This window comes from Bemisia tabaci, chromosome 5 (assembly GCF_918797505.1).
Source record: "Bemisia tabaci chromosome 5, PGI_BMITA_v3".
Taxonomy (NCBI): Eukaryota; Metazoa; Arthropoda; class Insecta; order Hemiptera; family Aleyrodidae; genus Bemisia; species Bemisia tabaci.
Window position 1 is genome coordinate 41328797 of NC_092797.1, and position 13528 is coordinate 41342324.

At 34.0% G+C, this 13528-nt stretch overlaps 2 protein-coding genes across 2 annotated transcripts in view; one reads left to right on the forward strand and one right to left on the reverse strand.

The window, feature by feature from the left end:
* LOC109039146 (myogenesis-regulating glycosidase) overlaps positions 1–13528 on the reverse strand; it is a 44682-nt gene that overhangs the window by 24337 nt on the left and 6817 nt on the right. The window contains exons 6-17 of the mRNA XM_072300737.1: positions 12727–12963; positions 11776–11986; positions 10703–10898; positions 8895–9023; positions 8231–8456; positions 7117–7249; positions 6339–6433; positions 5379–5561; positions 4578–4676; positions 3847–4001; positions 3422–3525; positions 2646–2808 (exon numbers count right to left, since the gene is read on the reverse strand). Of these exons, the coding sequence (XP_072156838.1) occupies positions 2651–2808; positions 3422–3525; positions 3847–4001; positions 4578–4676; positions 5379–5561; positions 6339–6433; positions 7117–7249; positions 8231–8456; positions 8895–9023; positions 10703–10898; positions 11776–11986; positions 12727–12963 (1926 nt within the window). The 3' untranslated portion in view covers positions 2646–2650. The remainder of the gene's footprint in view (positions 1–2645; positions 2809–3421; positions 3526–3846; positions 4002–4577; positions 4677–5378; positions 5562–6338; positions 6434–7116; positions 7250–8230; positions 8457–8894; positions 9024–10702; positions 10899–11775; positions 11987–12726; positions 12964–13528) is intronic.
* The window catches only part of LOC109039149 (alpha-tocopherol transfer protein), a 77923-nt gene that overhangs the window by 13452 nt on the left and 50943 nt on the right, over positions 1–13528 (forward strand). The gene's annotated exons all lie outside the window — the stretch shown is intronic.

The following is a 13528-nucleotide window of genomic DNA, read 5'->3' on the forward strand; positions in this document are numbered from 1 at the left end:
TGAAATTCCCGGACAATTGAACAAATGCCAGATGTTTAGAAAGACATAGTTAGAAATAGTTTTCAGGCAAAATCTGTTGTTCGAAACGTCAAACCCACTCGAGAAATCAAATGAAGGTGATGTTTGAGGATTTTTCCCTGACATTTCCCGGTTTTCCCTAACTGTGGCAACCCTGTTTCTTCCATTCTATTCATCGGTAGATTTAGAAAAAATGGCAATCCGTGGATCGCAAGTAGACGATGTACACCTCATAACATGGTCTGGATGTGGGGATGAAACACGCTCCGGCAGCGGCCGCAGTGTAAGCGGTTTGCACATGGGAACGCGCGTATGTGTAACGGTGCAACGTTTGAAGTATCTCTTTGATGTTGAAGGCGCTATATCAGGTGCGCACGGGCCGCGGGAGCGCCTTTTGGGAAGGTATGGATTCGATCGACATGAATCGATCGAAAAACAAAGATGTGAAGCGATCGACAGTTAATTTTAATAAACCGGTATCGATTCGATCGACAAACCAAAACGTGAACCGATCGACGTGATTCGATCGACTCACGGGTTTGTCGATCGAATTTTGTCGATCGATTCACGTTTTGGTTTTCCGATCGACAAATGTCGATTGAATCGATACCGGTTTTTTTCAAGTTAACTGTTGATGGAATCGGTGTCGATTGATTCACATCGATCGATTTGAGTTTCCGGATTTTTAGTAATTTGTCGATCGATTCACGTTTTCATTTTTCGATCGATTCATGTCGATCGAATATACACCCGCTCGCCTTTGGTTGCTCTTGATAATTCGAATTCGCGGCACTTTCTACTGAAAAAGTGATTTAATTTTAATACAAATGTATAAATTACTGCTTGCACACTGTTTTGGTGTGAACAACTGCAGCTGCGCTAATGTTTTATTGATATTACCTTAAGCTAGACTGAGTTAATTTCTTTTTGTCAAAATTACCTCAACCGCGGAATTTTTTCTACTGAAATTACTTGTGCGTGAAGTCATAGAGAATATGAAAACTGGTAAGAATTGAGGGAACTAGGAGGAGGCGAAAGAGTTTCTAATGCATCTCGGACTGACATCATTTACTTCTCTAGTGACTAAGAGGCTGAGGTGTAATACAAGATTGAAAAGAAGCAACATTGAGTTTTCATGTGACATTCACACTATTTTTTCAAGTCACCATAAAAACTCCGTGATTACGCAACATTAGGAGAAAAAATTATATATTATGTACAAAGAAACTTGAACTGATAGATTTCTTCCTCAAGTTAACTTCTAATCAAATATTGCAAACAAGTCAAAATTAAAAACTACCCATCCAGGAAGGATTGAAACACATGCTCCTTCACAACAATTAATTTCTTTTCAGCCGATACGGGATGTCATCGATTACGCTAGTTGTTGCCTTATGACGACTTGTAAATCAAATAAACACTCAAAATCAAAAATATAAGATTGCTCACATATCTAAAAAATATAATCACTGTTGAACTAGAGAGGGCTCTATAAGATTATGAGAGTTGGAGTGGTTCAGTAAATAAAACTGAATAATTGTCAGGAGCCAAGCATATCTGATCAAATGTGAGTGATGCCTAAGGGCCACATTGTCAGTGATATTTCAGAAAAATCCATTCTTGTAGTCAAGCATCTACAGAAATATAAATATTCAAGGATAGACACCGGTGCAACAAAATCCTTGACCATGTAGAGAGACCAATAAGTAGGATGCCTACTGACTCAATTTTTTCTATTAACAGCTTTGGCATATGAGATAAGAGATAACTGAGCTATAATACAGGAAAATTAGCTGTGAAGAGTGAGTAATAGAAGAGGGGAGTTAGATGAGGAAAAAAGTTATCTAATACTGTACCTAGGTATTTGATTGAATAACGACTTACCTAACAAGAAAGAAAGCACTAAGTATTAAGATAAGGTGGTTCTAGGAGAGGCAACAGTATATTCCGCAACGGCTTTTGAAGCACAACTTCGAAACGATACATACATATAATATAAAAAAAACGACATGGCAGTTACAAGGGAAAAGGATTTATGCAATCACAAGAAATTGATTTCGTAACAATTGCAACTGAGCGTCCATTGAAGAATAGGGAGAATTATTTCCTGCATATTGCATTAAGCACACACAGATATGTTTGAGGTATGTAAAATTAAATTAGATGATGGAATGATATGACCATTATCAATGGAAAGAGAGAAGAGCATTCTGCAGGACAGAAAGGTTTTTTGTAGATTGAAAAAAATAAGATGGTTACCATCTGTCTACATTTTTGAAAATTGCTTAAATGTAATAGCCAGCAGTCCAAGGCCCTACAATTTGATAAAAATCTCTTAAAGATGGCAAGCTTCAATTCTGAATGAGAATATGCTACTTGAAGTATACATATTAAGAGCACAAAATCAAATCCAATCCACAAGTTAATTGATTAATCAATGCAAAATACTATACACAATAATTGGAGATAGTTTTAAAGCTGTATCATGCTCGGAACTAGTATTAAAGCTATATCATGCTTGAAACTTAATGAAAAGAAGTGATTTTAAACTCATGCTAAAAAAAAAAAACCTGGCTCAGATGAAAAACACATATTCAACGAGATCTAAGTTTTTGTATGAGACTCACCGAGTTTATGAGGTTGATAAATGACTCCGAAGACAGTTGTTCAATTTGCGGTTTGATGATTCTTGTCCAGAGGAGAGTAAATGACTCCTTTTCAATAGTTCTTTCTCTTTTACTGTTTCCAGTGAAAACGGAGGGCTTAGTAGAACAGGGTCATATTCGATATCTGAAAGAAAGAACAAAGAAAAAAGACAAGATTTTTGAAAAATGCTGAAATTCATTGTTAAATATAAAAATATGAATAATTTTAAGTCCTCATTAAAAACAAAAAGAATGAAACTGGCCTCTAGTCCAGAAACTACTTTTGAAAATTTTGAGATTTAACTTTGAATCAGGGAAAAAATAACGAAATAATTTCCATGTGTGGTATAATTTAATGAAGTCCGCATTTTTATTTTAAATGAAATAAGAAGAGAGACGTTTATTAAAAATAGTTACAGCAACCACCCTTGACACTTGGAGTAGTTAGTTCAAAAAGCACAAGTTAGGAAAAAGTTAAAGCTAGTATAAAACCTCATTGAAACATAAACTGAACATTCCGCCCAAATTTTCGTTTTGACACTCTTAAACTTGCTCATTTTGATAAGATTTTATTAGTTACTTTTGGAAATGGATTGCAAAAATCAAAGACAGTATTTTTAAAAAGGAAATTTCGAAATTAAATCAGATCAGACAGTACAATTACTCAGTTGAGACCCCTTCATTCAAAGACACGATGCGAACAATTGAATATGTCCAAAAAAAGGAAATGGCATAATTTTTTACTGAGCTTTACTTACTTTGAATGTCAAAATCCTCGAATTCTTCTTCTTTGAGGACATCCGGCCTCAAATTCAACTTTTTCATCACAGCATCATTCAATTCTTCTTCATTCATTTCATATCTACAAGCAGAGGAACATCATCAGTGTTAATGACACAGTTAATTTCTATATTGTGGAAACTGAAAATACATAGGACAGATTACTTAACCACTTGCTGGCTTACTGTGTAGGGATAGTTAAAACTAAAAGATACACATATTTCACAAGAAATTGTTAAAAATGATAACTGTTAAACTCAAAATAATTAAAAACATTAGACTTTATATTTTGTTTTTTTTTTAAAGCAATTGTAAAAAGTGACCGAACTAAAATTAGTAACGGTGATGAACCACAGAATTTTTTGTTCAAGCAATCATGAAGAATGACAGTGCTAATATTTACCTTCTCCGGCTGCTCATTTCTGAATTTTTCTTCTGCAAAGAACTACCCTCTGATCCAGACCGAAGCTGACGAATCTCTCGGACAGCTTTGGCCCATTGCTCTTTGAAAAATAATTTTGACTGAGTTGCTGCGGCTAATTTTTCAGTGAGAATTTTCTGTAAAACCAGGTAACAGAGAAACAGTTTCTGTAAAATCAGTGGAAAATGTTGACTTACAAAGACCCTCTCGAAAAGACTCAGACAGGCACTCAAATTTCTAAGATCAATCAATTAACCGAGCTAACTTTAAATTCACTCATAGGAAGACATAAATTTTCATACACACATTTTTGGAACTACTATATTTCAGTAAATTTAATACAAATAAGTTGATTTTGCTCTTAATTTATCCTCTATAACTTCAATTTCAAACTGAGAGCAGGATCGACTGGACAGGTTGCTCAGTTTTTTAATTAGTGCCGGTTAGAATCTTTATGGGATGGCCTATTTATATGATGATTGACAATTTTTATTTCAATAGACACTGTGGAATGCATGTTGAGTTTTTCAAGATTGGAAATGGCAATTGAAAATATCTGGTTGAACCATAGCAAATTAGCATACAGTAATCTAAAGAAAAATACAATGGGAAAAAATTAGTCACACGAACGAGAAAGAATTAAAGATTACTACCTTGTGCATCAATATGCATTTGCTAAAACATAAAAGTTAAGATATTTCAAAGGTACTTACATGTGCTCGCATGGTTTCTTCTATCTTTTTTGAGGCTTCAGCAAGACATTGCTTTTGGACCTGCGCCTTACGTTCCTCTTCTGCTGCTCTTTCTGATACCTGAAAAATAAACCAGCATCATGAGCAATCATAATTAGCAACAAAAAATTGCAGAAACCATTAAAATCAAAGTGGGAAAACCTCCACCTCCGATAAATACAATAAAATTATGAAATAATCAAATATTGCCAGTGTTTGCACAGCTGAAATAATGCGATCACCACAGAACTTAACTTTGTTTCATGTCATAAAATCAATGACTAGATCAGTGTAGATGGGTCAAATTAAAAAAATACACCAGTTGCATAAGCAAAAAAACTTTGATTCAACAAAAGATAAAATAAGTATCAGCCCATTAGCCTTCGGTTCAAATTCGTCCATTTTTAACAGTCACATAAACACACCTTTTAGAAGATGACTAAATTCATTAATGTAACATACTTTAAGTTATTTTTAATGTAATAGGATGAAACAACAATTCCACTTTATAATAAAATTGATCATGTAGTCGTAATAATTTATAATATTGATAGGGAAGTTGCTCCTATGGCAAGGGCAGTATCCTGAAATTTTTCTGGCTGTTTATCAAGAGGATAAAAAGTAATTTTATTACATCCTTCATCTTCTTTGTCATTCACTGCAGCTACTAATCCTTGATTTATTTTAAACTAAAATATGGTATCAGGATTATAGAGAAACTCCAGCAAAGAAAAAACAACTTTGACAGCAAAAAAAGAGAGAATAAAGGCTTAAAAAATGTACCTCTGCTTCTCTTCGGGTCAGGTGATGGAACCGTTCATGAAAGCCATCTATAACTGAGTGTAACTTTTTCCTTAAATCTTCACAGGATTTAAGTTCATTTATTAGCTTCCTCTCCAATTCTTTGCGCTGTTTCTCCCATTCTTCTGATAAATTCTTCAGGTAAGTTTCTTCTTTTTCTTTCAACTGATCAATGAAAAAAAACCACATACATATTAAATTAAGCACACGTGAAAGTTATTGTGAAATGCATTTTCTTAAATTGCATAAGATACAGCAGTATTATAAAAACACAGACCTTCCTTGCTACAGACAGTGCCTGCCTGCACTAAAGATTAGCTTTCTTCTTGGAATGGGAAAAAGACTGATATGTAATCAATTTGAGATCAGATGAAAATGAAACTCAAGCTAGAGATTTCTGTCAGAAATTCATTTATACAGAACCAAAGTTTTAGAATAGTATTTAGTTAGTTTTGTACAATACGTATAGTTTTTGTTTTAAATATACTGTATCAGTAATAATTAAATTCATCATTTAAAACATGATAATCAAGTGCATAATTTACAAATTTGTTAGCAAAATTAATTGCTGCCGTTGACAGAGGAAGAATGAGACATAGAATCAACTTTATGTACTTCGGACAAAAATAATTTTTGCTGACATGTTTGTAAAATATCACTTCTTCCTGAGGAGGGATTAAAACACGAGGATCATTCGGTAAGACTAACGCACAAATATACATCACTTTTACGAAAAGATGCAATGGAAAGAAAAAAATTCTTGTTCAAATTACAAACTTAGTCAATTACACATGAAACTTTAAGGTTCAAGGTGTTTCAAAAGAAGGATTTTAAGATGCATGCCTAAAAACAGGTTTGTAAAATAGCCCTACATAACATTATTATAAACTGTTAAGGACCAAAAAAAAAGAGAGAAAAATATCCTCCTTTTATTATGTTTACCTTATACTTAAACATCAACTCTTGCTTCTCTTTCCAATCTTCCAACTCTTCTACCACTTTGTAAATGAGTTCTTTATTTGCAAGTTGATTTAAACCTAAGGAAAAGTAGGAATCACATTATTAGAGACTATAACAAGAATAAAAGAAACAAAACATGATGAAATACTAAGGCTTTGTTTATAAAAGAAAATCTCCGCCAAATTTAGTTTGAACTGAGACTCAGCACAGAAAAATTGACAAATAAACTTTATCTCCGTACAAACTGGTCCAGCAAAACTAGATGAAGTAGCTGTTCTAGATTGCTAACTAGTACTTGGAATCAATAGCACTATTTCTTAAAAGTTTGTCCACATGGTTGAGAATTAAAGATACAGAGCGCAAAATCTGCCACGAGTGAGGGGTGCATCTAACAACGAAGTGACACAGTTCGTAAACAATTCTACCTTGTCCTCTTTTTGGCTTATTTATCATACCCATTCGAATTGTTTAATAGATTTTTCCTTCAAAGCATATTCTGCAGACAGATTGCAAAACTTATTTGCCGAGCCTTGAAAGGTATGAGACTTGTGGTCAGTTTAGCCCCATGACAGATCATGTGTCTCACATGATAAGCTTTGAGTGTGAAAAGAATGAGTTTTTCAAAATGACACTCAGAGGGGCTAGTTTTGGAGATTAGATAAAAAAGCATTTGAGATGGTTTTTATTCTTAAACGGATTTTTTATAAAATAAAGCACAAGTGATACCAAAAAAAGATAAACAGATAAAGACGTAACTCACATTTTTCATTTGTTTGCAAAAGAGAGTCTTCAGAGCTGAGGCAGAGTGTAGCATATAAAAAGGCAACTGGCTGCATGCAGCCACAGGCCATTTCTTTGTTCGCTTCTGCAATACCGACACAACAATATTCTTTCTGTAAACAAAATTCAAAAAGAAATTCTAAGAAAATTACCTGTGGTGGTGAATAATAATTATAAAAGTAGGAAGATTTAACAGTAGATAAAGAGCAGAAACATTTAGGCAAAAATAAAAAATACAAAAGCCGTTGAATGATCAGAGCAACAATGGATTCCTCTTCTCACACTGATGGTGGATATAAAGTGGTTCCTTTTTAAAATTTACGCTACAAAAGTTAGCAATTACTTCAACTGGCTGTGTACAATAAATTCAGAGGTTTTTTTGGTTCCTTACAAATATCAAACTAAATAAAAATCTCAGGCAAAAAAAAAAGTATTTCTTCGTATGCATTATAGAAATTCACATGTACTTTGAAATTTTGAAATATTTTTTTTTATTTAAGACTTACAGAAAATATATCACTATTTTCTTGTAATTAAAACTTAATTAATATTTCTGGAGCGATGTAATAAATAATGACCTGTGCTTTTGCATCATTCAATATGCTCCTACAGATTTCAACTGGTGTTGAAATCCTCACATTGATTCTGATTGTGTTAAATGCATTCAAGGCCAAAACCCCACATTCATTTGACACTCGATTTTTCCACAACGCGCACTTTTTCAGTAGTGAAAAACCCTTCAGGTTCCTAGTAAGCCACTACAGAGAGAGACAATCTAAAGGCCTAGATACACACGGCGATTGATCGTCGCAATTGAAAGACAAAAGCCAATGAAGAGCCTTGATTTCGATATATCGACGTCAATGAATCGAAATCAAGGCTCGTCCATTGGCTTTCATCTTTCAATCGCAGCGATTAATCACCGTGAGTATTTAGGCCTTTAGATAAGTAAGAAAAAGAATAATGGGGATTGTTCTGATTGCATACATTAAGGAGAAAACTATGCATTCATCAGACAACACAGATCAGTAATTATGCAGGTGTGAATAAAGCTTAAAATTACATATCATGGATACAATGTTTGCTGCACTTACATTATTCACGGATGGCAAAAAAAAATCAGCTTGAGCAAATATGCCAGTGGGATGCTCAATGAAGACTTCTAATGGATGTTCGTGCAGTTTTTTGAGGTTGGGTGACGGTAATTTAAAATCCATCTTTGCTGTCAATGGTTGCGTAAAATGGAATATCTTATTGATCTCCTTTACTTCTTCACTCCAACTGATGCTTATTGTTTCGGCAGCTTTAGGATGATACAATCTAAGACAGAAAAAAAAAAAATACAACATGTCTCATACGAGAGAGAAAATTGACAGTCTATGGCATCATATTTATAGTCATATTTTCATTTAAGTAATTTCTTTTTTTTTTTGGGGGGGGGGGGGGGATCCAGTAAAATCATGTTGAAATGTGACTTTTTTGAGCCAGAGGGTTCAAAAACCGCCGAGTCTTTTTTGGGCCACAGGAATGTTAAGTACACAATTTTAAAGGAAGGGCGAATGGCTCTGAAAAACTTGAATCTGATTCTATTATTGTGGAGAACAAACTTATTCTGTCCTGGCAAATAGCCTGAAGAGGTTAATATAATTTTCATAAAATATGTGAAGTCTCCTTTAATGTTTATAATGAGTAGACACTCTCCTCTCTTAGCTAAATATTAAAGGAGTATGTAAAAACGAAAATGACGAAAAAACTTACTTGAAACCAAATTTGCCTTCGATCGGTAGTTGCTTGAAAATTATGCTATCTATTTTTATTACTAGAGAACAAATAATTGGTGATCTATCTTGAACAACTGCAGAGGGGCTTCCTGATCGGAGTGAGGGTCTGAAAAAGAAGGAAAAGTAAAATAAACTAAAAATTCAGATAACGAGAATGCATGTAAATTCGGTAATATTGTAGACGTAACTCAGCAAACAAAAAATATGAAAAATCGTGCAGACATGGAAACTGGGTAGACAAATTTATTGTTCTGTACAACATAGGCAAGAAGTTTCAAAAATACACTCCCTCAAGGATACAGATTCTTTAAAATTCACAATCCACAGAACATTAACGGCCGATATAGGCTGGGAGCTTGCAATTTAGGCAAATGCACGCTTTGAAATTTGCTATTTCTTTGGAGAAAATAGCATTCAATTGACGGATTTTACAGATTCAATATATTTTAACCAAGAGAATAAAAATATTTAATTTACTTGTAAGAGTGCAGAATTATTAAAGCGCTTTATTTTCAGTCAAATTTTCTGCAAGTGCACTGTCTTGCCAACAAGATTTCTTGGGAGCTTCCAGTTTTTTCTACGAAAAATTTTCCCCTGATGAGAATTTTTGCGAGAGGGTCGTGAGAATTGCTGTAGACTTGGTCATGGATTTTTGGTGGGGGTGAATAAAAATCTGCACCACTGCGTTTCCCCTGTTTTTTAGGAGGCCTTTTTGCAGAGAGGAGATGAAAGAAAGACAAAACATGCATAGATGAAACTTACCGACCTCCTACCTTTTTTTTTTGAGGCCTGAATGTGTCCTTGGCTAAATAAGATGTGCGTTGCTCTACAGCACTCTAATCACTAAACGCGATCATCATTCAATTGAGGACACCGCACCAAGAACAGCCTATAGGCGTATAGGTCGTTATTACGCCCATCTGCTTTTCGGATTTTACATACCCTGGACTATGCTGTGGTAGCGATAGAATATAGATAGGTAACGGCTCGAGGTCGAAAAACCTTTTTTTTTCCGAGTTAAGTCAGGCCTCTGGATCGATGGGTGCAAGAACGACCTATACGCGCGACCTTATCATTCTCGGTTCGCGGGCATCGGCGCGGCGCGGCGATAGTGATGGCTCGATTTTTTTAGCTCATTTTATAAAGATTTGTTTTTATTTCAGAAAAACGAGCTATTGAAATAATTTATTCTCCTCTCAAACTAGCCATTCCTCCAAAAATATATACTTCGCATGTTGCCACCAAAATGACTGTTGGGCGTAATACGGGCCCATAAACTTAAGGGCCTATAAGGTGCTAGTTACCCCTCTCTTTACTCACTATCGATATTCTTTCCTTTTGCGTTAATCATGCGTGATTAAAATGATTTATACGTCATCTTGCCACCAAAGTGACTGTTGGACGTAATAACGACCTATAAACCGCTTTTTTAAATTAAATATATTAGAGTGTAAACCCAAAATGTATCGCAAAATCTACCCGGCATTCTTCAATAGAAGGGTTAGGTCACCCAAAAACACCAAAACAGGGTACCTGCATAGAAAAGTCTGCGCAGTACATCAAAAACAAAACTTTAAATGCGTTTTTCTCAAAACGCGGTTTCCAGTTATAGGCTGTTCTTGGTGCGGTGTCCTCAATTTCATAAACTAATCTACCATGAAAAACAGGTGAAGATGTACTTGATTAAAAATGTATTAAATTTATAATATTTGATCAATTTCTAAAGTTCTTCCTTAATTTTTGCTGAAACAAAATTTCCATTATACATACTACAGGAATACTTACTCTAATATTTTGTAATTATCAACAGCATTTGGAATAATTTTGTCTTGCATTGAAGGCAATGAAGATGTTTTCTCTAATTGTTTCATTTTGACCTCAGTTTCTTGATGCTTTTGAGATTCTGATTCGTTGGTAATTTGAGCAGAGTCTGGTTTGATTTCATCAAATTTTCCTTGATGTTTGTCCATGACAGATTTGGCTGGGAAAAAGAAGAAGAAAAAAAAGAGAAGTTGAAAATTTTAACCAAAAAATAATAAAAATAGAGCTTATTCTAAAAGGATAAGATCCCTATAATAACTTTCTGCAATTAAATTAAGCTACTCACAAAAAACAATTTAGGTGAATAATGACAAAAGTAAACATTATTACGTAATGACACATAATGCTGAATTGTTAACATTAGGGATATAGAGTTCTCCGCTTTCCCATTTTGAAAAATGACTTTTCCATTAGGAAAAACCCTTTTCCCTGAAAATTTCAAATGATGACATTTTTTGCACTGTACATAAAAAATTACTGCAATTTTTTTAAAAGCACGTGACTTTCACAGCAGTTTTGAAAGAGACATGCACTTTTTCTTTTGATTTAGTGGGAAATAAGCAATTATTATGCTGACGCAAGCCATTCTTTTCATTTCTAAACCTTGTTTTCAAGGCCTCCTCATTTTTGAACACATAATGGTCGCAGACTTTTTGCATCTTTGGTTAATGTGTTATTGTAAGTTAAATTTAATGCTGCTATAATGCATTGATAGTAAAATTTTTTGTGGATATTATTTTAAACCATTGTCTATTCCACAAAATAGACAGTATAAGAACTTACTAAACGTAGAGTAGGGTCATCAGTAATTCGCCATCACATCCTCAAGACAGCTGACTGCTGAGAGTGAATTTTATTTGATTCTGGTTATCAATTCATTTAATGGAAAGAGATTTTTGTTTCAACAACTTTATTTTCTTAACTTTGAGGGTAGAAGGATAATTTTAAGTTTATCCACTGTGAATTAAAATTACAGAGTAAATGATTGAGAACCGATAGTATATAATTTTCGGATAACTTTATACTTTATTACTTACAGTTCTCAAAACTCGAGGTTTTGGAAATGATGCAAGATTCGAATTTGGGATCAATTTTGGTGACCGTTATCATTACATTCACTGAGGGCTGAAAATCTGAGTCTAGCTTTCCAAGATCACGTTCAAAGAAAATTGGACATTTTTCATGGATACGGAAAAAATTTTTCGACTCAAGTTCATAGCGGAACTCCACATCTTTAGTTGAGAAAGGCTGAAACAAGGTTAAATGGCACTGGTTGATGGACAAATAGTAAAAAACACATTTAAAAAAACAAAAATTGTAAAATGAATAATGGAATCTGTTCCTTTGTACTGACTTAAAATACTGAATCCTTAACAAAAACCTTATTTTACAAAAGCATTTGTCAATTTTATTCAGATTAAAAATGCTTAGTGTTCAGAAAGTCATGCCTCAAAAAGTGACAGAAAAACACCTCCATGATTGAGGAGACATCCACAATAAACAGCTTTCAAAAAGGAAAGTGATTTCAAAGTAGATATGTAAACCTGAAAAAGTACCATTACAGTTCAGAAGGTCATGTATTTATATGCCAGATTCCACGGCGAAACACTTGGCAATAACTCTTAAAATGCATACTGAGTAAATATCACTCATTGTATTGTCTTGGATTTATGATATTCACTTTGGATGTACTTTCTGAGTTATTTCAAAGTATTTCTTGGTCAGATCTTGTGTATAAATACTCGATGTACTACAGCAAGATGTAACTTTTGGGAATTTTTTAAAAACCATCCTGAGGTCCAGAAATTTTTTACTGATCGGACAACTGTTGAATCGGTTTATATAAATATATTAACTATAGGACCAAGTTAATTTTTGGGAATTTTTTGAAAAACGTCCTAAAGTCCAGAATTTATCAACTGATCAGACAACCATTGAATCGTTTTAGGTAAACAGAGCTATAAGATCACGTTGATGTTAATACTAACCTGAAGGCTAATTCTGGTTGACCCAATTTTATTCGTTCCATGGTACAATGCTAAATTTAACGTGTTATTTTGTTGCAAGTATGAATTTAGATATGAGTACGAAGATTTAACAAAATGGCTGCTTTTGCTGAGGTAACTATCGTCTGAAATAGGAGATAACGTCACATACTCTCCAAAAATAGAATATGCAAAATGAATACAATTACTGGTGGAGCTGATGAGCATTTCGGAAAAACTCTGAAAAATGAAACAGAAATTGATTAGGCACTAATTACCCTGAGAGAAGCTTAAAAAAGGGAAAAAATTATAGGTCAACAAAACTCATTAGCAATACACGCAAGACCAACCCAAACAGGTCGGTTACAGAGCATATTTTTGATATTCGATCCCCTGCCGGATCAAAGTCCATATGACATGGAATTGGCTACTTTTTAAGAAGAATGGAATGAATTGACCTGCTTAATAGATAAACTCAGGCAAAATTTATTACGTTGTTCTGTCAACTTAACTTTGTGGACATTCAACTCATACCTGAGCATACTTCCAGTCCATTGAGCAACTTATACTTCCAGATATTCTACTGACCCATTGCAAACAGTACATATATACTAACTAGTATGACACCTATAATGATGATGATGCCAGTAATGGTGAAATAAGAAAAATACCCTAAAATTAATAATAATTGCGATTTTTGGAAAATTGGAATCACACCCTACTTTTTTACAAGGGTATTACCAGATGAACTTTGGGAGAAATAATAAGAAAATATGTTTGAAAGGGCAATTTCGAAGATCAGTCG